Here is a 23,872-nt window from a genome sequence, read left to right as displayed (position 1 = left end):
TTTAGTCCTGTGATGCAAAGCTGAATTTTCAGCAGTCATTACTCAAGTCTTGTGTCACATAATCCCTCAGAAATCATTTTGCTTTAAAATAGACATATTTTGTAAAATTATAAATATTTTTGTTGTCACTTTTGATGAATTAAGGAATAAAAAATAATTGCTGAATAAAAGAGAAAAGAAAAAATCTTCAGACCCCAATTTGCAGTATATGTAAATGTGTTTGAATTTAGATGTAATGTTTATTCTTTGTAAAGTGCTGAAAGTTTTATAGAATTATATTAATAATTATAAATAATAATAATTATTATTGTTATTTTTGTTATAGTAATAGTAGAGGTCAGCTTTGTTAATTGTGTACGAAGTTTGATCATGTGATCACAACGTACAGTCTAATAATTAATTTTAACCACAGTAAATATATTATAACACTTATCAGTTCATTGTTACACCATTTATTTTAAATTTGGTAATAATTATTTACAACAAGATATAATTTATTACAATGCACATTCTGAATAATTATTATACATTATACCCTTTAATAACCTTTTATAATGGATTATACAATTTAAGTCAAGTGTTTACACATTTTGAATTAGCATAGAAAATTTGCTTTTAGTTTTGTTATGCAAAAAGGAATATCTTGTTTTTGATTCTGTGGTGAAATGACACATCTCGACAGTATTTGTAAGAATCGCCCCCTTTTGTGCGTTACGTGGGCGCTTGTTTTTGAACGTCTGCATTATGTCTTCACGAAATCAAAGATGAAATTTCAGTCAGCAGTTTTTCAACCACCCATTTCTGTCTTATCTCTAGTTTTGTTTGTGAGTGCTAACAGACAGAGTTCAGAGTGACTCAGAGGAGATGTGAGCAGAAGACGTCTGAGCACATTATAAATGACAGCCCAGCTTTTTAGTGGCAGGACTAATTCACAGCCGCACACCGACTGCCTGTGGAAGGCACGGCCCATGAGGCACCGAGCAGATGTGAGCGTGCATGCCTGGGTGTTTGTGCACGGCACCATCGGCACACATATTCTGTGGAGGTTTATCTTACATCAGTACATCATGAGAGTTCTGCTGCGATGGAGAATGATTGCACCGCTCGAGATAGAACCGGCCTCATGACTCACTCTATGCTCAGGGGAGCTGCAGGTAAGAGAAGATTCATATGAAGAAGAAACAAAGCCAAAATGTATTGATAGAGACAAAATGACGACCTAAAATGGAGCTCTGTGTGTGTGTGTGTGGCAGTAGACCTGTGGGAACCTCATCAGCAGTCATTGTTACAATGAGACGTCTCCACTTTCTGTGTCCGCATCTCAATAGCGAGTGATTTCTGAAAAGAGGCCTGTCACTCAAATGGCCTGTCATCTATAGCTCTCTCACGGAGATGCCACAGAGTGTCAGCCTTCATTCACACTTTCAGACCAGACCGGGTTTGATGCCAAGTGTCGGGTTCGATGGAATGCTCTCAAGCTCCATTGGCTCTCAAGTTCCTTCCAAATGAGGGTCTTTTGTGGCCAAACTTGGCTGCGTTTGGAGCGCACGTCGTAGGGAGCTCTTTTCTTTTCAGTGTGAAAATAGACAGATTTCTAGAAGTGAGTCAACCTTCTCCTTTCAGAGGCGTCACGTGCACGCTTCTCGAAGCGGAGTCAATGGGCTCTGTGAGGAGTGTTTAGAAGATGTAAACAGAGAGATGAGGAACTCGGCTGTACGCTGTTGGCTTTTTGTCTGTAGTGTATAAGGGCTTTTAACTTTGTGACTGTCAGTCAGTGAGTCGAGGGGCCGAGCGCTTGTCTGATTGAGATGAATGCGGGGAGGAAGATGGGTATTTTAAGGGATGGATATCCATGACAGCTGTCAGGTCTGTGGAATAAGGTGGCACACATCGATATGTCCTCTTAATATGCTGCAGCGCTGTGATAGATTGTGTGTAGAGCCCTGTTAGCTGTCAGTCAAATTCTGTGTTTATGTGCTTGATATTGATATTGTCAGTTGTCTGCACAAGAGTATAGCCATAGTCAGGTCATGGTCCTGCACAAAGACCTCTGCTGCCCCAAGTGGAAGACAAATTATCTTATTTTAAAGGAATAGTTCACCCAACAATGAGGAATTGGATTACATCACTTGCTCACCAATTTACCTTCTGCAGTGAATAGGTGCCGTCAGAAAAAGAAATCATCACAATAATCCATAACACGACTTAAATTACTGCTTTGTGAAATAAAAAGCTGTGTTTGTAATAAACAAATACATCAAGAAGTTTTTAACTTCAAATCATCACTTCCAGCTAAAATATAAACCCTTTATGCATACTTTTGCTTTCTCCAGTAAAAAATTAACTCTGAAACTGCATTAATTTTCAGAAAATTGGTTGTGTTATTGGTTGGTTTCAGATACTGAGCATTACAACAGTAGTTTCATATTAAGAGATATAAATAATCATGAAGAACATAAAACAAGCAGTTTTAAAACTTTGGAAATTATTTAAAAATAGATTTATTTAAAATGAATTTATAACAAGTAGAAATAGAAAATGATTTGACATAAAATACAGTGAATACGTAAAGGACAACGCACAGTGGTCATTCAACAAATGCACAGCTAAACAGATGGGTTTTGAGTCTAGATTTAAATGTGACTAGTGTTTTAGCACATCTGATTCCAACTGCGGTCAGCATAGTAACTAAAAGCGGACTCCCATTGTTTTGTGTGAACCCTTGGTATTTCTAACTGACTCGATCCTAATTATCTGAGTGGTCTGTTAGGTTTATATTCAGTGAACATATCTGCAATGTATTTCGGTCCTAGGTCATTGAGTGACTTATAGACAAGTAAAAGTACTCTAAAATAAATCCTGAATGTAACTGGAAGCCTGTGCAAGGACCTGAGGACTGGTGTGATATGCTCAGATTTTATGGTTCTAGTCAGAATCCTGGCAGCAGCGTTCTGGATGAGCTGCAGCTGTCTAATCGTCTTTTTGGGAAGGCCAGTGAGGAGCCCATTACAATAGTCCACCCTGCTGGTGATAAAGGCATGAAAAAGTTTCTCCAGGTCTTGGCTAGAAACAAACAAAAAAAAAATCTAATCCTTGCAATGTTTTTAAATGATAGTATGCTGATTTAGTGACATGACTACTGAAACTAAGGTCTGTCTCCAGAATCACACCAAAATTCCTGACTTGATTTTTAGATGTTTGACCTCTACAGTCAAGGTATTCATTCACCTTGAAAACTTAATCTTTGTTTCCAAATGCAATGACTTCAATTTTTTCCTTGTTTAACTGAAGAAAGTTCTGGCACATCCAACTATTAATTTCATCAATGCATTGGCAGAGGGAGTCAATGAGGCTTTAGTCATTTGGAGATAAGGCTAGGTAAATCTGGGTATCATCAGCATAGCTGTGATAGGCAATTTGGTTCTTTCTAATTATTTGACTTAGTGGAAGCATATACAGGCTAAACAAGAGCAGTGCAAGAATTGAGCCTTGTGGGACTCCACATGTCATGGACGTCCACTTAGACTTATGTAGGGCTGGGCGATATGGCCTAAAAATCTTAAAATCAGATGATTTTAATCCTTTCTTGGGAACAAACTTCCAACTCTCACCGGTAGCCATGTTGTCGCTTGCTGTTTCGTGTGTGCTATGATGTTGTTTTTGTCGCTTGCCATACTGCCATGTGAAACTAAGGTCCGGGGAGCCAAAAATGTGCCATTACACAAAAACTCGATTTACTTATTTTTTAAATCGCCTGTAACAAAAAATTCGAATTAATTCATTCAATCGATTTTTCGCCCAGGCCTAGACTTATGCTCTCCTAGACTCACATAATAGCCTATCTCTTCTAAATATGACCTGAACCATTTGAGCACCATCCCAGAAACCCTAGCCCAGTTTTCCAGTCTCTCTAGTAGTATGTTATGATCGACAGTGTCAAACGCAGCACTGAGATCTAGCAATACCAGCACCGATATTTTGCCAGAGTCACAATTTAAGTGAATATAATTTATTATCTTAATGAGTGCTGTCTCTGTGCTGTGATGCAGTCGGAAACCAGATTGAAAATTGTCCAGGTATCCATTTGAGTTTAAGTATTTATTCAGCTGATTAAAAACTACATTTTCTATAATTTTGCCTATAAAAGGAAGATTAGATATCGGTCTATAATTGCTCAAAATGTTGTTATCAAGATTACTCTTTTTCAGGAGGGGCTTAATAACTGCTGTTTTCAGGGAGTTTGGAAATGTCCCAAAAGAAGTAAGGCGTTCACCACTTATAAGATATCTGCTTTTAAACAGTTAAGCACACTTTTTAAAAGGAATTGTGTCAAGATAGCAGGTTGACGATTTTAGATGCTGCACTATGTCTTCCAAAAATGTTCGATCAATTGCTTCAAAAATAGACATAGTATCTTTTCGATATTGCGGCCAAATCTGTCTGACCTCTGCATTACTTGAGGATGTGCAAATTGCCTTCCTGATATTGATGATATCTAGTTTAATTTAGTAGACTAGTTTAATGTGTGAGGCCACACAGACCGCATATATCTAAAGCAGCACGTTCACAAAAAAAGTGTTCATGAAAACTTTTTTAGTGTGACATTTACAGTAGAATCTCAAGAAGAGTTTTGCACAGCACACAAATATATCTGCAATGAAATATACTTGTATATATAATTGACGTTTTTGTCAACACATTGCATTCTGGGATGTTTTGACATTCTTATCCATGACAGACAGATACGAGATTATTAACTGCCTAGTTTGGAACAGCTATAAAACCAAATGATGTTGTTTAGCAGGTTTTGTGGCAGGTCACTAAGATTTGAGCATTTCTTGTGTGTGTTTGTGCATAATTTGTGGCTAAAAATGTGTGTTATATAAGACGTGACATCTAAGTTCATTATTTTATCTTGTTATGTCCCTCTCCTCCGATTTAAATGACGTGATAGCTCTTCTCCATGGCGGAGGTAAAACAGTGTTTTTCCCATATCGGATAAGAGTGTGGCATGTCCTCAACTAGCGCCGCCAATTATCAGGAGTACCTGCAGTTCATATCAGCATGAAGCAGCAGAATCTCATGTACCTTGTCTCTAATAAGGACCCAGCAGGAGGACGACCGCTGAGTCTTACAGGCCACAAAACAACAGCCTCCGTCTCTCTTTCTCTCACACGCACACCTGTGGGCCACCATTCAGAATTAATGCACCTACATAATTAAAGTTCTTCATGAGCTGATGAAGCTGTTTAGCTAGATTAATTATGTTTTTTTATACATAACATTAGTAAATTTTAGAACATGTGTGTATATATATATATATATATATATATATATATATATATATATATATATATATATATATAGTATTTAATGTATTATGAAAAAAATTTATACACATTTTTGTTTGTTTTTTCAAAGAAGTCTCCTATGCTGACGAAGGCTACACATATTTTATCAAAAATACAGTAAAAACAGTAATACTGTAAATTTATTGTTTTCTATTTTAATATATTTTAAAATGTAATTTATTCCTGTCCATCACTTCAGTCATCTGTGTCGAATTATCATTCAGAGATTATTCTGATATGATGCTTAAGAAGCATTTCTTATTATCAATGTTGAAAGCATAACCCTAACTTGAACCCTTTTTTTAAATTAATATGCTAATATTTATTTTTATAGTTTCTTTTTTTATATATATAAAAAAAGTTGGTTTTTGGTATTATGTTGGCAGAGGGTGAACCACTTTTTAAATACTGCAGATCCAGAAAAGTCCAGTGAGCCAAAATTCCAACCGCTTAGACATCGCTATTCAAACCATAATGAGATTCCTGCTGTGTTTAGTTGCGTGTAAGACAATTGAAGCATGGTTTATTTTTGTTAAAAAAAAAAATTGTCATGACTTTAAACTCTGTGTAGTGTGCATTTGTTTGAAGATTGTGAATCCTGATCCCTGTGGCGACAGCGGTTCGGAAAGACGACTTAACAGCTTGGGCATATTTGACAGTCAGCAGGACGTTTACATTGAGCTGAACTCACAGTCGCTTCCATTCAAAACATTCCACTGGTCTGATGCAACATGGGTCAGTGTGAATGTGTTTGAGCCCTAGATACAGAAGTTTTCCCAGAATTCTGTGTGTTTGTGTGCATGTCATGGGTGTGTACGTGCGTATCCTACAGTTTATCCGTCTTAACTTGTCACTCTCTCATGTCATTGCTCTGAGCCAGAGGTTGAGGAGTTTGCAGCACAGCTGTGAGCTGTTATTGACTTCATTGTGTTCGGCCAGTAGAGCACCTGCATCATCAGTCACTGGGGTAAAAATATTAATACACCCAACCTGTTCAAACAAATCGCAGCGCTGACTAAAACACCATACACCAGCCAACATTTATCAAGACCAGGTGCTCAGGAAACAGACCGAGGGTTGCAGTGTATTCAGGGTCCACAGTGAATATTTTGCCACACCTGCCAATAGTGAGTGAATTCATTGTGAACCTAGAGACACGCTATATATTTTTCCACAGTTGTTTTTTTGGAGGCTTAAAGTGAGGAATATTCCACTTTTCTGTTGCCATATGGCATTTTTATGGAAGCTTGTTTCTGCCATGGGATAAAACACGGTACGTTCGCAGGGAGATGGATTGGCAGGAGATCTAACCAATTAGAATGCAGATATTACGTACTGCCACTGCTATCCGCCATCTTGATTGACAGCTACAGCCGTTCTCCAGAGAAATCCATGGTAAAAAAGTCTGAATTAATTTAAAAGTTTTCATTATAATATAAAAATATGCGGAGGATTAAGCTGTGCTGTTGTTTACTGCCACAGTAACGGCAATAAACTAAGGAATTCCTTTAAAGTACTTTTTGTGTACCAGAAAATCGGTCATGCCCGGTGCTGTATGCATGGCTCACAGTGCATAAGTTAAAGGAAAATGCCACCGTTTTTCAATATTCCACTAAGTTCTTCCCTCAACTTAGACGAGTTGATACATACCTCTCCCATCTCAGTGCGTGCACTCAATCGCTGTAGCGTGCGGCGCCACTATGTTAGCGTTTAGCTTAGCACCATTCATTCCTTAGGATCCAAACGGATGAATTTAGAAACGTGCCAATTTTCTAAGCGATTATAAATGATAACTATAATGTATGGTGGAAGACTACTTTGCAGCACTTCGACCTCGGCACAGTAATATCATCACTCCTGAAAACTCCCCCTCTCCCTCTAACTTCCATCAATACAACCAACATGAGGAGTTTTCTAAGGCTATTTTGATTACCCCACTACAGTCACTTTACAGTCAGTGCTATCATAAAAAATAGATTAAAAATATATATTTTTTTTTTTCAGATGGAGAGTATACCTGTTATGCATTCAGGAATATAGCACTTCTCAAACACATTAAACAGCGCAAGTAACCTAGCGTCTCTGTCAGCTGCCATGCAGCCTTTCTGTCAAAGCGTATGACGGGACGGGCCGCTTAAACTAATATGCGAAACCTATAATAAGTGTTTATATTCAGACTATTTTAGATAGCTTCGGGGGTACCGCGGCAGAGTAACCCAGTACCTTTGTGATTCTTCATAGACTTAAACAGAGAGAAGTAGATCCGGCTACAATGTTCTTCCGCAAGACGCAAGCAGTTCTGTTTATTAACCGCTAGAGCGTCAAAAGTTACCGACTGCAGCTTTAATATGAAGCTTGTCACACGTTTAGAACAAATTGGATTATTCCACAGGAACTCAGTCTGTGTCCACCGCTGTATTTTCAGATGCGCTCGTATCAAACTACTGTATATTGATATAAACGTTATAGAGCATCACAGTCCCGCCCACAGCCCGAGAGAGCTCTGGTGCCGGAAGTAAATTCCCCATTCATTTCTCCCATTGACTTTCGGAAAAATCCTTATCTAAAGAGTTTTAGAGCATGTGTGAGGATACATATTTTCATTTTTGAGTGCAGGAACTACTCATCCCATAAACCACCGTGCCTCATTGAATTCGACTGAAGCCACAACCGGCGCGAACGAGCCTTTTGAGTGACTTCCAAATCTGATGATGGCCGCTCGCGCGAACTTTTTCCTCCAGTGAATTTTATTTTATATAGTGAATGTAGTGATTTTACAATCGTGTAAATAGTGTTTTATATAGGTATTGTGTATTTTATATATTGTGTGCATGTGTGAAAGTTGTTAACAATAACGTCAGCAACATGGTGCAGTGCTTTGTACCTGACTGCAATCACCGCTCAGTCGTCAACACATGTCGTTGCCATTACACAAATGTTAAGTAAATGCACAAAAAGGTATGCTTTGGCTAAATATTGTTTTGACAGTGGCATTATAAAATGCTTGATAAGACTCATATCATATGAAGGCTAGTAGCCTAGCTAAGTTACCAACCTCCCTGCAAAACTTTCGAGGCAGCCAAGGAGATCATGATTGCACTGATAAGTCTACCGTGCAAAAAAGCAACACAGGTTTTAATTTAATTACATTTTTTTATTAATGATCTTCAGTCTTCACGGACCCTCGTGGGGTTTACACAACCTCCACCAATCAGATGCATCACTGTGGGATTGTGGATTTGTTCAGGATTGTTGGTAATGAAGTACTTAGCCAAGACATCGCAAATAAAAGGCATTTATATCAAAACAAGGTTAGTGCCCCATGATCCTTTTGCGTTTTTATGAGCATATACTATCGCTTAGTACAGCCGTAGCTGGTTTTAAGTCTACCATGTATGGTTACGTTTTTATGGCTTATACCCCAAATGTCAATGCAGAAATTGCATTGAATTTTTACTTCCGGCACCAGCGGTGGGCGGGACTGTGATGCTCTATTGCCTCATACCAAGTCGCTTATAAAGAAAATATTGATATATCTTACAAACTTGATATACCCCCCAGCCTTAGTGGGCTGAAATAGATGCCAGATAAGCAACAAATGTCTTGTAATCACAGTAAGGCAAAAGTTCAAATTTGAATCCTTAAAGAATACATTATGCCCCTGCCTTAGATTTAAACAGAGTATCAGGTTTTGAACAGCATTCACAACACTACTTTTCTCATCTCTGACCGGATAATCAGTAAAGGGAATTCTGCCCATTGCAGTATTGTTATACTGAGTGTATGTTCAGGCTTCAATCCAGAGAGACATGAAAAATAAAAGTCACAGTCATGCGCTCAGGTTTGGAGTCAGAGGTTGGCTGAGTGGAAGCAGTGCCTGTTCCTTCCTCAGGAGAACTCAAAAAAAGCCTTTCCTCTCCGAACAGGAAAGCAGCAGACGCTCTCTCATTGTACTCTCCGCATCTCTCTCAGAGGCATATCTTAATGCAATATGTCAGATTTCTATGACAGTTTTATTTGTATATGGCTTCTTGACAAGATATTTACATTTATGCAAATATCTCCACTGTATTTCTTAGGCTGTACCATCGTGTCACTTCAGAGTGGAGAGAAACTTCTAGTTGTTTAGACATCGATAGTTTTCTTTTTACAGCACTTCACTGAAGTCCATTATCGTATTTGATTACAAACATTGAGAGTCTGAGTCTGAGTGAGAGAGATGGACGCAAGCGGTGGCTCTCAATCCGGAACGCTGCGCCGCCTCGTCCCCGGGGACAGACAGTGGCTAATCAATTTTAGACCAATGGGAGCTTCATTTACATCTCAAAAGCTAATTATTGCAGCCTAATCAATCAGCACATCCTAATTAGCTCAGGGCTTGAGCTGGGACTGCCAGAAAGAGAGAGAGAGAGAGAGAGAGAGAGAGAGGGATGGAGAGAGATTTCTGCCCTGCAGTACAGAAACGTTTTCAGACATGCTGTTATTACATATCCAGACAAGCCTGAGGTGAGCGACTTTGTTAAACCTACAGAGACAGAACGAGAGCAGCTGACAAAAAGAAAAGATGTATGGATGGATATTCTCTTGTTTTAAGAACATTCCCAAAATCCCTTAAATTTTTCCACCCTTCAGGGCTTCGGTCTTTGTGAGGATGTGTAGAGGTCTGATTAGAGACGTCACTAATTTTGGTGTGCGTGTGTGTATGTGTGTGTGTGTGTGTGAACTTGGAAAACTGAATAAGTTCTGAGAGATACAGTAGCTGGGATTTCTGTAGATGCTACAGTTCAAACAACTGGGGTCAGTGCGTTTTTTATTATTATTGAAAGAAATTAACAATTTTATTTAGCAGAGATGCAATACATTTATCAAAAGTGTCAGTAAAGACAATGTAAAAGAAAAAAATATATATTTTTAATTCAAATTATATGCATGTATGTATGTATATGTATGTCTTTATTTATTTATTTATGATCCACCAGTTCATGTTTTGTTTCATGTGACTGACTGACCTTTATCTTGAGCATGACCCACTGAAGGACCGAATGGCCCTCAGCCATTTCCAAACCCAGTGACAATTCAGAATTATACACATCATTAAACAGCTTCTTCTTAATCTAATCACAGTCTTCCTCACAGACATGAATTATCCCAGCAGGGATTTTACATGCAGATGGGCTCTGGGATTGATTGTGTTTCAGTGGTAGAAGCATGTCCTCGTATGACGCACCTTATGGCCTGATATTGTCATGGGGTTTGGAACAGCTGAAGATTTTACGAGGATTGGCGTTTGAGTTGACATGGTGGATAACACAGTGAAAGAGGACAATAGATTTACATCTGCATTGATTTTCTAAGCAGGTTTTGAACCGAAGTGACTCAATCAGCAATAATCTGCATAAATTGCAATAATGGCAATTACCATGACAGATCTCTGAGAAATAAGATGGGCTTCAGGTGATCCATGTTGAACTACTAAATCATGTTGCTAGTGAAGTGCTACCCAAACACATTAAGTTGCTAAATAAGATTCCCTGAAGAGGAGTACAGCATGTATTAATAGATTTTAATTAGAGGTGTTTGCTAAGACAGTCAGCACTGTTATAATTGCTCATACCTGTGGTTAGAGATCTGAACAAACATTTAACCCGAAGTATTCCACTTTGGAAGAATGTTTTACACAGTGGTGGACAATAAAGTGCATGTTATAGTTCCATAGATTTATATTGAAGTAGAGACCCGAACCATATTTAGGTACGTGGAATTGGGCTAGCATTCCAACTATCATTCACTTATTTTTCCCCAAATTCCATTTTCTTCTGTTTTTAATTTTCTACACTAGACTGTTTTAATGGTTAAATGAAATTATTAACTGAAATAATGAAACATACAATATTCTTCTCTTTTTTCATTTTAATGGTTTCATTAAATTTTGACAATAAAAAGCATCCCATTTTAATTGATTTTCTAGCAAATATATATATTTTTTTCTTTTCTTTTTTTCTGAAATACTGTGCATTTACATTATTCTGCTACATATTGGCCTATTCTTGTAAATTTTCTTTAAAAAATAAAAAATCAGTAATAACTTAATTAGCAGAAGTAGCACTATCATTACATTAAGTAAAATTTTTCTGTCACAGTTTCTTCAAGTTAAACCAAGCTTTTATTTTGAGGGGTTGCTGTGAAGAACTTTTAAGTTTCTGTTTGCATATATGATGATAGTTTTACTCAAAAGAAATAGTAAAACGCTCATAAAGTGACTCCAGGGCAGCTCTAGAGATTATATTCATGTGTTCATGTACACATATTGAGGCAGCAGAGGCTGAAAACATTCAAGCTTTGGTATGTGTAGTAAATGAAAGTGAGTGTCTGTGCCATTCATTCACACAGACACGCAGAACATGCAGGATTCTTTTTTAAATTGTATTTTTGTGACTTAATATTCATAGACCGTAATCAATATCACATTTTGATTGTACATTTTTGACATATCTGTCTATATCAAATTTGGCAAATTCTGTGTCATACAGTAAATTCCAGTTTTATGACTGGATTGCACCTTTGCTGCATCGTAGAAGTCATAGGGCCTACTTAACTGTACCTGTTCTGGCAATTGTCTTTAACACGATTTGTGCACTGTAATGATGAAGTGAAGCAGTATGAGGTTGAGTGATGTAGAGCGAGGGTGTTTTGTGGTGAGTTGTGACTCTGCCGCACTGCTTCCCTCCAGGTGTTTGTTTTTGTGACTGAGGAAATTGCTCATAAATTTCAAATGACGCTTTGCAGAGAGACTCAGATTTCCCCAGATTCCCTCACAGTCAGATTTACGATACAGCAGAGAACTGGTGCTGATATTAATGGATAACACCCGCATCCGACTTCAGCCATTTGGGCACAAAAATACACACAAACAAATACACTACCATAGCGACTGTTTAGGAAAACGATTTTACGATTAAAATAATTACCGCAGCCCTACATTCTTCTTTTAGCTGAACAAATCATAGCTGCATTAAATCTGTCAGGTTTATTGAATTAGCCTCCCAAATGATGCTCCGGTATTTTGTCTCTTCAGTGGCGATGACACATGATAGTGATGATGTGCAATTTGTAGCCAGTCCCTATATATTATAAAAATAGGAATATAGAAAGAGTGTATATTGTAGGTCCCTGCAGTATGTGTGTATGTGGTGGTGTGACCCTGACTTTGCTGTTTGTCCGTGGATAAGCAGGACGGACCTTGCTACAGGAAAAGTCTTGTTTAGTTTGCATATTGACAATGACAATGACCCCGACCCATCATTACCCTTTGCCTGCTTTTCTTGCTCTAATTGCCTCTCTACTCTGTTTCTCATATGTAAGGCCTAAACAGTCTAGCTGTTTAGTTTCTAAATATATTATAGGGATTTTTTTTGTTGTTGAGGAATTCATTTATTAACTTATAAATATAATAGATTTTTTTTTTCTTTTTAAAATAATTAAAAATGTTTATATATAATTATAATGTAATATTATTTAAAATGTATGGATTATCAAAAAAGCTAATAAAGCTCTTGTCTTTTTACTTTTCTAAATCAGTCTAGCTGTTCAATTTATATATTATTAATATATGTTATATATTACTGTTTGGGATCTATCTATCTATCTATCTATCTATCTATCTATCTATCTATCTATCTATCTATCTATCTATCTATCTATCTATCTATCTATCTATCTATCTATCTATCTATATATATATATATATATATATATATATATATATATATATATATATAGACACACCAGGCATTATTATTTCAAATGTATTAAGTTTAAAAGGGTAAAATAGCCATCAAAGCTTTCCCTGTCTCTTCTCTGTTTCTTACGTGTAGTTTCTCCAGCAGTCTAGCTGATTAGTTTCCATTAGAAATCCTGCTTGAGTGGAGTGTAGTTAAATGTGACTGATACCAAGGCTCTAAATTTGTGTTTAATGGTAGCATATGCAAGTAGATCTTAGTTACCCAAGGATCCTTGAGAATTCTGTGTGTATATCACCATCGAGTGGCTGTGTCGTGAACTGCATGTTAGTAAGCCGCTCACGACCCAGCGATGCCCCAGAGGAGTGTGGCTTTAGACACACCATGATTGAAAACAGAGGAAAAAGGTCACCGGATAGGGTGACGCTGAGCCTGTAAACCAACAGGAGGGAATACATTAAAAAGAACAAAGAACGAGGAGGAAAGAGCAACTGCTCTGCTCTCAGATCAGGAGAATTCGCTAGATTATGTATATTTCCAGGCTGCCACATGCTGGGATCGAAATTCTGCTTAAACGCTGGTGTTCTCGCTCTTTCTGGGTCTCTGCTAGAATTATGCTGAATGCTGCTGCATATGAGAACAGCTCAGCTTATTTGATTTGACTTGAGCCATCAGTCAGAGCTCTACGCTGTGTGTGTGTGTGTGTGTTTTTTTTTAAGCCTATTCTGTCTCTGTTGGCTCTTTCTAAAAACATTAAACTGCATATATATATACTGAAATATTACTTTTTATAGATAATATAATTATGGATCATTTAATAATAGTAATATAATAATAAAACAGTTTTTTTTTCTGGTGTTTTTTTGCATGCTTTTCCAACTCCGTCATCTGTCTGGGACAGATCTGTGTATGAACAGACATCACACGAGGACAGCTGAAAGAGTAGAGTGACGTTCCCAAAGAAAGAGCGTGTTGGAAGTGTTTAACACTGTCTGCTCCGCAGGAGTGACTCTGACACACTGTAGGATATTGAACCGTGTGTCAGAGAATAGACACTGATTCGTTTTTAAGTGCCAGACAGTAGTGATGGTGTGTTTATAAATGTGTAGATTGTATGTTGCCAGAGATACTGAAAGAAAAATAATAATAATAATACAATTCTGACTTGATTTCAACCTAGAGTGTAAGAAATTGAAGCAACAAAGGCTTTTGCTCTTTACATTTAACCTAGGGGTCAAAGCTGTGCTTGTATTTTAGCTCAGAGTTTTATTTCATTATCTAAATATATGCTACTTCAAGAATGTTTAGATGTTTTGTATAGAAAACACTTTGAGGATACTGATTAGATTTGTGTTTGAAAGAGATTTTTTGCCAGTGTGTATACCCTCAGGGTCATCACTATGCATAATGCTCATAGCTTAGCTTGAATTTTAACACAATACTACTTTAATACCTTATGGCAATGTTATTTTAAGCATTTTTAAAGATGTTTTTACTAGAAAACAAACTGAATGTACTGATGAATTTGTTGAATTTTCTGTTCATTTACCCTCAGGGTCAGTGCTTTACATAATGTGTGAGCTTGTGGTTGACTTGTTGCCGTTTTCAGTCCTGTCTTTCACAGATGAATACATTTACGCATCTCAAGCAGAGCTGTTAAAATAAATAAGTCTCCGCCGTTCGCTACACTAATGTCTGATTTATTCTGCACCACGTACGCTCAAGTGCACAAAAGGGGCGCATCCAAGAATTCACTAATTTGGTGTTGGAGTGCAGGTTCAGAATGGAAGAGAGGTGTTGTGGGACGTGTTATGCTCTTTTCATCTGCATTAAGTCTCACTGAAGCATATCAGAATCAAGAGCTCTACAGTTCACTTCCCCTTTATGACTGGTTGTGTTCACACGCTCTGAAATTATTTTAACGCTGGAGGCGAGGATATTATAATTCTTACCTACCAGTGAAAGATTACCATGTGGCTGCTGTTGGTGCTTTACTGCAATACAGATATTTATGATGTGAATAATGTAGCTAGAGTTCAGGTTTATGAGAAAAAAAGATTTACACACTTCTTGCGTTTTAATGAGTCAATAAAAACCCATAAAAAAATAAATGTGCAGAAAATGTTAAAGACACAGTCGTCCATTCCCAGCTGTTACAATACAAAGTTATTTTCCTTGTAAGAATGAGCAAAACTAATCGACTAGTTAGTGGGCTGTCTAAACAATCAGTGGACAAGATTATTATTATTTTTTTTAACTCAGTAATATGATTTTTTATGTTTTACAGTTATTCAAATTTAGGTCCACATTGTTGATGCTTTCGAAAAGTGTTTTTTTTTTCTTTTTTCTTTTTTTTTTTTAAGGTTTCTGACAATTCTCACAAAATTTGACTTTGTTATATATTTTAAAAATATATAAAGCAGGCGAAAATGTACAAACATTACAAAAAGACAAAAAAAATTTGCACAGTTCGATCTTTTATAATACACATTGCAAAATTAAATGAAAAAACTTTGAATTTTGACATTATTGTTCATTTGTATGATTGATAATGTACATCAAATCTTTTTTGCATAGTAACCATGAGGGGTTTTGAAGTTGTAGCGCCCCCCATGGGTGAAATTTGACATGTATCTTTAGAATGTTGTCTGTACGAAGTTGTTTGGATAGTTCATCCAAAAAATGAAAATTCTGTCATTAATTACTCCCATAAACCATTCCAAACCCATAAAACCATCTTCGGAACACAAATTAACATATTTTTAACTGGAATCTAAGAGATATTTGACCCTCCATGGACATTACCATTATCAAAGCACAGAAACATATTAAGCACATCGGTAAAATAGTCCATGTCAATTCAGGGGTTCAACCAGAATTTAACGAAGCTACGAGAAAACTTTTTGTGTGTTAAGAAATCAACATAATGATCGTTTTTTTACGTTCAGCATGCGCGCATAGTCTACTGAACACAAACAACGCTCATTACGGTGATTACATTCTGGGGTACTCTCCAAAATGGCAGAAGACGGTAACTGGGGAGAAAAACTGCTGAAAAAATTATGTCATTATTGTTTTCTTTGTGCACAAAATGTATTCACGTTGCATCAGGTTGATCCCCTGATATGTCACATGGACTATTTTACCGATGTCCTTATTACATTTCTGTGCTTCAATTGTATTTTTATTTTTGGGCGAATTAACCCAAAGTTTCGAAGTTTCGACTTCCCTATCAGAAGATATAGGTCAATTAGTCATTGTGAACCACACCAAAAAAAAAAAAAAAAACCTTTGGTTTTGTGTTATCTATTTGGTTAAAACATTAAAAAATTAACAATTGTTTTGATGACACATTTTCATGAGTGTCTGTAAATTATAAATATCAGAAATATCACTTCCCTGTTTACAAGTGTCCTAACAATTTCTGTTTCTCGTCATCTTACAGGAAGTTCTACTACATTACCCTGTTACGGGACCCTGTGTCTCGGTACCTAAGCGAGTGGAGACACGTCCAGCGCGGGGCCACGTGGAAAACCTCCCTGCACATGTGCGACGGGCGAACGCCAACACCAGAGGAGCTGCCCCCCTGCTACGAGGGTACCGATTGGTCGGGCTGCACATTACAACAGTTCATGGACTGTCCGTACAACCTGGCGAATAACCGACAGGTGCGCATGCTGGCCGACCTCAGCCTGGTGGGCTGCTACAACATGTCCTTCATCCCGGAGAAGAAGCGCGCGCAGGTGCTACTCGAGTCAGCCAAGAAGAACCTACGAGACATGGCCTTCTTCGGCTTGACCGAGTTCCAGCGCAAAACGCAGTACTTGTTCGAACGGACCTTCCGCCTCAAGTTCATCCGGCCCTTCATGCAGTACAACAGCACGCGGGCCGCCGGTGTGGACCTGGACAACGACACGGTGCAGCGGATCGAGGAGCTCAACGACCTGGACATGCAGTTGTACGACTACGCCAGGGATCTTTTTCAGCAGCGCTACATGTACAAGCGACAACTCGAGCGAAGAGAGCAGCGCCTAAAGAACCACCCCTCCCTCTTCCCCTTTCGTCGCGGGTCCAGCTCCGATCCTGCTTTCAGGGATGACGTGCCGGAGTCCGAGGCGTCCCGATTACCCACGGAGGACTACATGAATCACATCATCAACCGCTGGTAGCAGTGCTGGGGGGAGGGGGACGGAAAATACAGGTTGACGAGGAGGAAAAGGCTGCGATCCCCAGGTCAAATCAAGCGGGAGAGGAGCACGGCAAACGAGAAAGAGACAGAACTTTAGCGCCACCATCAAATACGGCCCTCCCCCCTTCTGTTGTGCTCCAGGAAATCCTGCGGACATCTCTGAGAGGAAGGACTCAAAATGCGGGATGCTCTTCATCGCTACTGCGAAGACTTTGCGTGTCAGTTTAGAAATGACTGACTAACTTAAAGCACTGAGCCTGAACTTAAAACTAAGAGGTGAACACTTCTACAGGCATATTCGCCCAAGGAAGGGAGAAGAAAACATACGTAAAAATTATCGGAATTATATTCACTGCAGATGTTAAAAGAATGAATCGAATGAAATTGTATAGAGGTATTTGCTTAAATGTCTGCTGCCATTTCAGCCATGAATTTCTGAGGATGATGGTCTGTCTCTTTATTTTCTAGTTTGTTATGGTCCTGTTTCTTTTAATTATTTTTAAAAGGGATTTTTCTTCCCTCAAAGAGGTAAAACTCACAGCACTGAGACCAACAGAGCTGCCTAACACTTATTGGATGCAATTTATTAGCTTTTCATAATCAGTGATGACTTGAAAAGGTGTGTTCTGTAGTCCTTTTTCTTGTGTATTTGCACGTCAGTTGCAAATTTCGACGGGCAGACAAAGCGTGGACCATAGCCATTATTTAAGCTTTCAGCATACTGTATGCGAAAATCCCGTGAGCTAAGTGTACTAATATAACCTTACCGAATGTTAGAGGTGTTTCGTTTGTCTGATCTGACAGATGTCTTGCGTGATGTTATTGGCCCAGACAAATTCTAAGTTGTCATCAGCACCCAATTTCTTGGTAGCCGAAGCGGGAACCTGGTGGAGATCCAAAAAGGAAACTGTGTCTTATTTTACACTTGGTAAGAATGGGCTCTGCGTTTCTACGTGAAGTCGTGGACTCTAAATGTTATTGACTCGGTAATGACACCTATGTGTCAGTCAATAACAGGAGCATCGTACAGTTTGTGTGTAACTGAGTGTGAAAGACAGAGCTTGTGAAACGCAAGAGCAGAATGAAGAAGCAGCAAACGCAGCCTTTGTAAATGTCACCACCATTCCCAATTCCCAGAGACTACTCATTATTCAGTATGCGGGTGGATGGAGGATGACTGTGTGTGTTTGAGATTCTGAGCAGGATGACTGTTTTAAGTATGCAAGCATGTTTGGGTGCTATGAATGTGTGCGTTTCATGACCAATCTCATGCCATGGTCCTCAGGGACTAAAGCTATTGCCAGTAAGGGGGCAAGAATGATGTCACATGTCTCCCCTTATGCAAATCTTTGAGTTGTTTGTTGTTAAAGGTATAGTTTGCACAGAAAAATTACCATTCCCTCATTATTTACTCACTCCTAATCCATGTAACCTTCAAAGGAGATGTTGTGCAGAATGTTCAAGCTGCTCTTTTTCAAGCTATGAAGGTGAATAGGGACGGGAGCTGTGAAGCACCAAAACTATATTTAAATTCGCTTTATTTAAAGTATTCATTCAGTATACAGTATAGAACAGCAAGAACATTCTGCATAGTGTTTCCTTTTATGTTCCACTGAAAAAAGAAAGAAATAGTGATTTGAGTTAATAATGACAGAATTGTCATTTTGGGGTAAACCGTTCCTTTAAGTTGACGACTACGCAGCAACTTCAGAGTAAACTGTATGTGAATAATGTATCAGGAAGAATTACCCCACTGGAAATGTGTCCTTTCTGTTTAACTGACTCTTAAGGTGTTATGAGGGACGTTTTGACTTTACTTAATGCTCTGCGATGGGAATTTGTTTTCTCAGTAACCATAAAGACAGACTACTCTTCACTTACTGCATATTTAACCAAACCTAGAGTGTTGTTATGTTATTCAGGAACAAATGTCTTCTCATGAACGATCCGCATAATACATGTACGATCTTTATGAAGGCAGCCCTTTTATTAATATGTGATGCTGTCATTCTCTTCAGTTGATATGCTCTTAATGGAAACCCAGAGTGGGTTGTAGTAATTGTTGGTCTCATTTCAAAATAGTACAGTGACCAAATGTTTCTCAGTCTTAATTCCACAATGGCATCCAGGCAATCAGAATAGAGTACTGGTGTGCTTTAAAAATGGTCACTGCATCCGACTGTCAAATGTTAGGCCAGAAACATACTCTACAGTCAAAAATCAAGAGGGCGACATAGTCACCTTCAGATGTCTGTGCCATTAAATATTTTTTATTCAGGTAACTAGCTATAGATGGTTTAACTTTTACTAGATTCTCTTCAAATGGTTGCTTAGCCATGATGCTAGTTGACCCAAAAGAGATAACTATGCTAAAGCCTGCTATAGCGCCCCTTGTGGCAATGCTAAGAATGCAACACACATCTGAGTTGCATTATCAATTGTATTCTGACTGTTTTTAGAACAGTCTCTAAAATGAAGCTAGAGGCATTTGCCTTCACCTACTCCTCTAGAGTATGTTTCTGGACTCATGTGAGTCTAGCAAATTGACTTCAACTCTTAATTAGAGAATGTGTGTTTGTAAGCGTGCGAGAGCAGCACTAGCGAATCCCTGAGCTCTGCTCCCGGGTGCATTTATTCATCACATCCAGTTCATCTGCTCTGGGTATTTTTCTCATCATTTCAACAATGGATCGTCAAAAACACCATTAAAAATATTTCATTTTTATATAAACACGCCAGTGCTTCATGTCTTTATTGTTAAGTGTCTCTAAACTCACACAAGCACATTTAAGGTACAGTATATCATGGATTACTTTCTATTTTAATGTATATGGGCATTGATTAATACAGACAGTAAGTTTGACTCTTCACTCGGTTTGTGAAAATGAATGAAAAAGTTTTAATAGTAATGGTTTTAAGTGGAAACCTTGAAGGCATGTGAGCAGAATAAAAGTGTAAAATATATGACTATTAAGTTCCATTACACTTAAATATTAAATATCTAAAGAATGATTTACCAGCCCTGTGTGTGCAAAGGCACAAAGGATGTCAAAGTCCATTCACCTGATAGCCATCATGAAAAATGTTGAACCACCCCAGTTTAAGTGTCAGTCAAAGTACAATAACTTGAGAATTCATGAGTATGATTATTATGCTTTCCTCTGTTTCCCCCATATAATAATATATGTCTGGAACGATTTAATTTAAAGTTTAATCAAATGCAACACTAATTAAACTTGTTTAATTATTGTGAATTAAAACAATATTCCCAAGAAGATCTTTTGATTAAAGAAATGAAAAATTATATGTGTGTATTATATAAATCTAATATGATTTCCATTTTTCAAAATTAAGTTTAATATACCAAGTCAGAAATGATGGATACATGAAAATGCACAGCAGGAATGACCCTTGAAACCCACACACACATACACCAGCGCTGTCATGAGGAGCTCAGACATAAAGCTGATAGACAACATCACACACACACACACACACACGCAGCAGACATCAGCCGCTGAAGCGCAAGCTACGCTGCAGAAGCAGCTGACTCAGACGAGAGCGCTCTCCCTGGTAATTACAAAATACCTCCTGGCACGGATATCAAGACACGCTTCTTTGTCCTGTTGAACTGAATGGCAGAGAAGCAGCGTATCCACAGCCATTATTGTCTGAAATGGATGGGGGTAATCACTCCGGCTCCTCTGAGTTCTGCAGGGGTAATGAATTGCCACTGTGTCTCTTGGACAAGAGCCACGCCGAGAATCACTTGCACCCAGGCCATTGTTCTGCCAGGATATGATAAGAATTCCCACTATGACAAATACAGTATGTAGAGAGAAGATGAAGTGACTGGGAGAAGAATTAGGAGAATTTCTATAGCTCTGTACAATAAGTATTGAACCTAGATGACGAAGGGCTACAACATACTTTTGTTCCGAGCTTAACAATTATCCATTGGCCTCAGCAGCTTTTTGAATTCATTAAAACAAAAAGAGACCAAAAGTGTGTTTCCATATTTTTAGGGCTGGAAAGGACCAGTAATTTTAAGGCGATAGTTCACTCAAAAATGAAATGTACTTACCTGCACTTTGTTCCAAACTTGACTTTCTTTCTTCTGCAGAACATATTTTGTCACTTATAATTAAAGCCAATGGGGTCCAATATTGTTTCAGACCCTCTCTTTACATTTTTCTTTAACATTCCAAAGAAGAAAAAAGTCAGGTGAATATACATGAAGGAAAAACCTTGTATTTGTTGAACTATCCATTGTATATATATGTGTGTGTGTATATATATATATATATATATATATATATATGCACATTTTAGTTTTAATTGAGTTATTCTAGGATTTTAACTTTCAATTGAAAGTTTTGACTTGCCACCTAGCTAGAATAAAATAATAAAAATATGTTGGCATTATATATATATATATATATATATATATATATATATATATATATATATATATGTGTGTGTGTGTGTGTGTGTGTATTTATTATACAGTCATGCCCACAAATATTGGCACCCTTGGCAAATATGATCAAAAAAGGCTGTGAAAATTCATCTGCATTGTTAATTATTTTTCAAATAAAACATAAAAAGGATTAACAATGCAGATTAATTTTCACAGCCTTATTTGATCATATTTGCCAAGGGTGCCAATATTTGTGGGCATGACTGTATATTCACTTAATGTTTATTTCAAGAAAGTTTTTTTTTTATGGTTTCAGTTAGTTAACAATGATAACTCTGATCGGATGAATACTACTCATTTGAATATTGAGGGGGCAACAGCACATCCCTCTTAACATCTAAAGTGGTTCCTGCCTGATTGTAACACAAAATTCACCTCAAAGGGCTTGATTAAAAACTCATCACAGTAAATTAGGTTTTAGTGGCATTGATCTATAATCATTAGTCATCAATTGCTGCTGTAATTTACATTACGAGTGCTATCCACTTCTTAGCTTATGGCTGACTTGAAGGCACACAGGGGATGATGTGGAACTGACATGGCCATTTCACCTTTTATGTGTGTGGTCCTTACTTGACTTTTAAAGGTGAGACATATAATTTAGCTCTGGGAAATTTAAGTCAGTGCCATGGAAACATGATGTCACATACTCGAAAAGCTTTTAAATTTGATTGTTATTCCTCTCGAATACAGCACTTCCTGAGGAATTTAGTGGGGAGAGCCGACATAAATTTTCTGGATTGTTCTCTGAAATTTACAGTCGTACAGAATATTGTGCAGTCAGTTCCTCTCATTGTTAGCTTTGAAGGACTTCTGCAAATCACCTCCTAATCAGGGTAATTGATTTTTATGAGCAGCCCCCATTCGCAGCAGGATGCTGGTTTTATAGCCCCCCTCGGATATAAAAGGTAGACGCTCCAGCGGAAAGGTTAACAGCCACTGCGGCAAGAGGAGGGTGGCTTTGCACTAGAATTTTCTCTTTTCTGTCCACAGGCTAATGCATAATGGAGCCACCTTGACCCCATAAAGCACCCAGGGCTCCCTGTCCCCTCGCAAGCACACTTCGACCTGTCACACTTGATCTACAGTTTAATTTGATGCCGGAGCATGCAATTTCTGCCACACCATCACAGTTTGTGTGGCTCTACCACAAGAAAGACCAATGGAAGCATATATAAATATCCGGCTGAAACATCAAGCATGCCCTTGTCAGTTTGAGCTTGTATGGTAATAGCCAAACAGGTCCAGGGTGTCAAATCATGTCCAATATTGACAAACAGAGCATGGACTTTGACATCTGACCCAGCAGTAGCATTGAACTTTTTAGCAGTATCAGAGCATCTCTGCAGGCTGTTTAATTCTCATGCTGATAGAAACAGGAAAAATAGGCAAATAATACAAAGAAAATAGCCTAAGGCTTGGTAGCCATGTCTCATGATGCTATGCAATTAGTCTTTTGTTTGATGTAGAATTCTGGTAATAAAAAAAATCTTCCCAGTTGATGCTTCAGCCTGAAAACATCATCTATAACGCAATATAAAGATGAATCCCAAGAGGGCAATGTATCATATTAAAGTCTAGATGGGTATTTCCTCTGACAAGATGATTGAGAATCAACTATTCACAATGAGAGTCTTGTGTTACTTCATAAAACCAGATGAACCAATTTAAAAAAGTTTGAAACTGAGTGTATTGAAAACATAAAGCCCTATCTTTTTTAAATGAAGATCAAAATCCATTATGTATTAATCATCATTTGAATTATATCTTCTCTTTATTGTCCCGGTTTGAATGTGTCATGCAGTGGTGGGAAATTATAGGTGAAACCAACTCATTCGACCCCTATATCGATTGAGTTAGGCCTACTACTTGTCATTTAGGAGAGTTTAAGTTAATGAGTTACATGGCAGATACTGATTTTGTCATTGATTTGTTTTTGTTTTTTTCATTTATAAAATATACAATGTAAGTATAACTCAGTTCTAACACATAATGTGTTCAGTAGAAACTGTACATGGGTCCATTTTATAGTTGGCTATAGGTTAATTGACAAAAAGGTTAATTAAAAAATATATTTACACAAATTAAGCATGTCACTGCTTGCATATACAAT

At 37.8% G+C, this 23,872-nt stretch overlaps 1 protein-coding gene across 1 annotated transcript in view; it reads left to right on the top strand.

The window, feature by feature from the left end:
* Positions 1–20,014, top strand: part of hs6st1a (heparan sulfate 6-O-sulfotransferase 1a) — a 118,127-nt gene extending 98,113 nt beyond the window's left edge. Inside the window, exon 2 of the mRNA XM_026205314.1 lies at positions 16,536–20,014. Coding sequence (XP_026061099.1) covers positions 16,536–17,259 — 724 coding nt within the window. The 3' untranslated portion in view covers positions 17,260–20,014. The remainder of the gene's footprint in view (positions 1–16,535) is intronic.
* Positions 20,015–23,872: the final 3,858 nt, after the last annotated feature.

Source organism: Carassius auratus, chromosome 27 (genome assembly GCF_003368295.1).
Source record: "Carassius auratus strain Wakin chromosome 27, ASM336829v1, whole genome shotgun sequence".
Lineage (NCBI taxonomy): Eukaryota > Metazoa > Chordata > Actinopteri > Cypriniformes > Cyprinidae > Carassius > Carassius auratus.
Note: the sequence above shows the minus strand (reverse complement) of the source record. Positions and strands in the feature narration are given on the sequence as shown.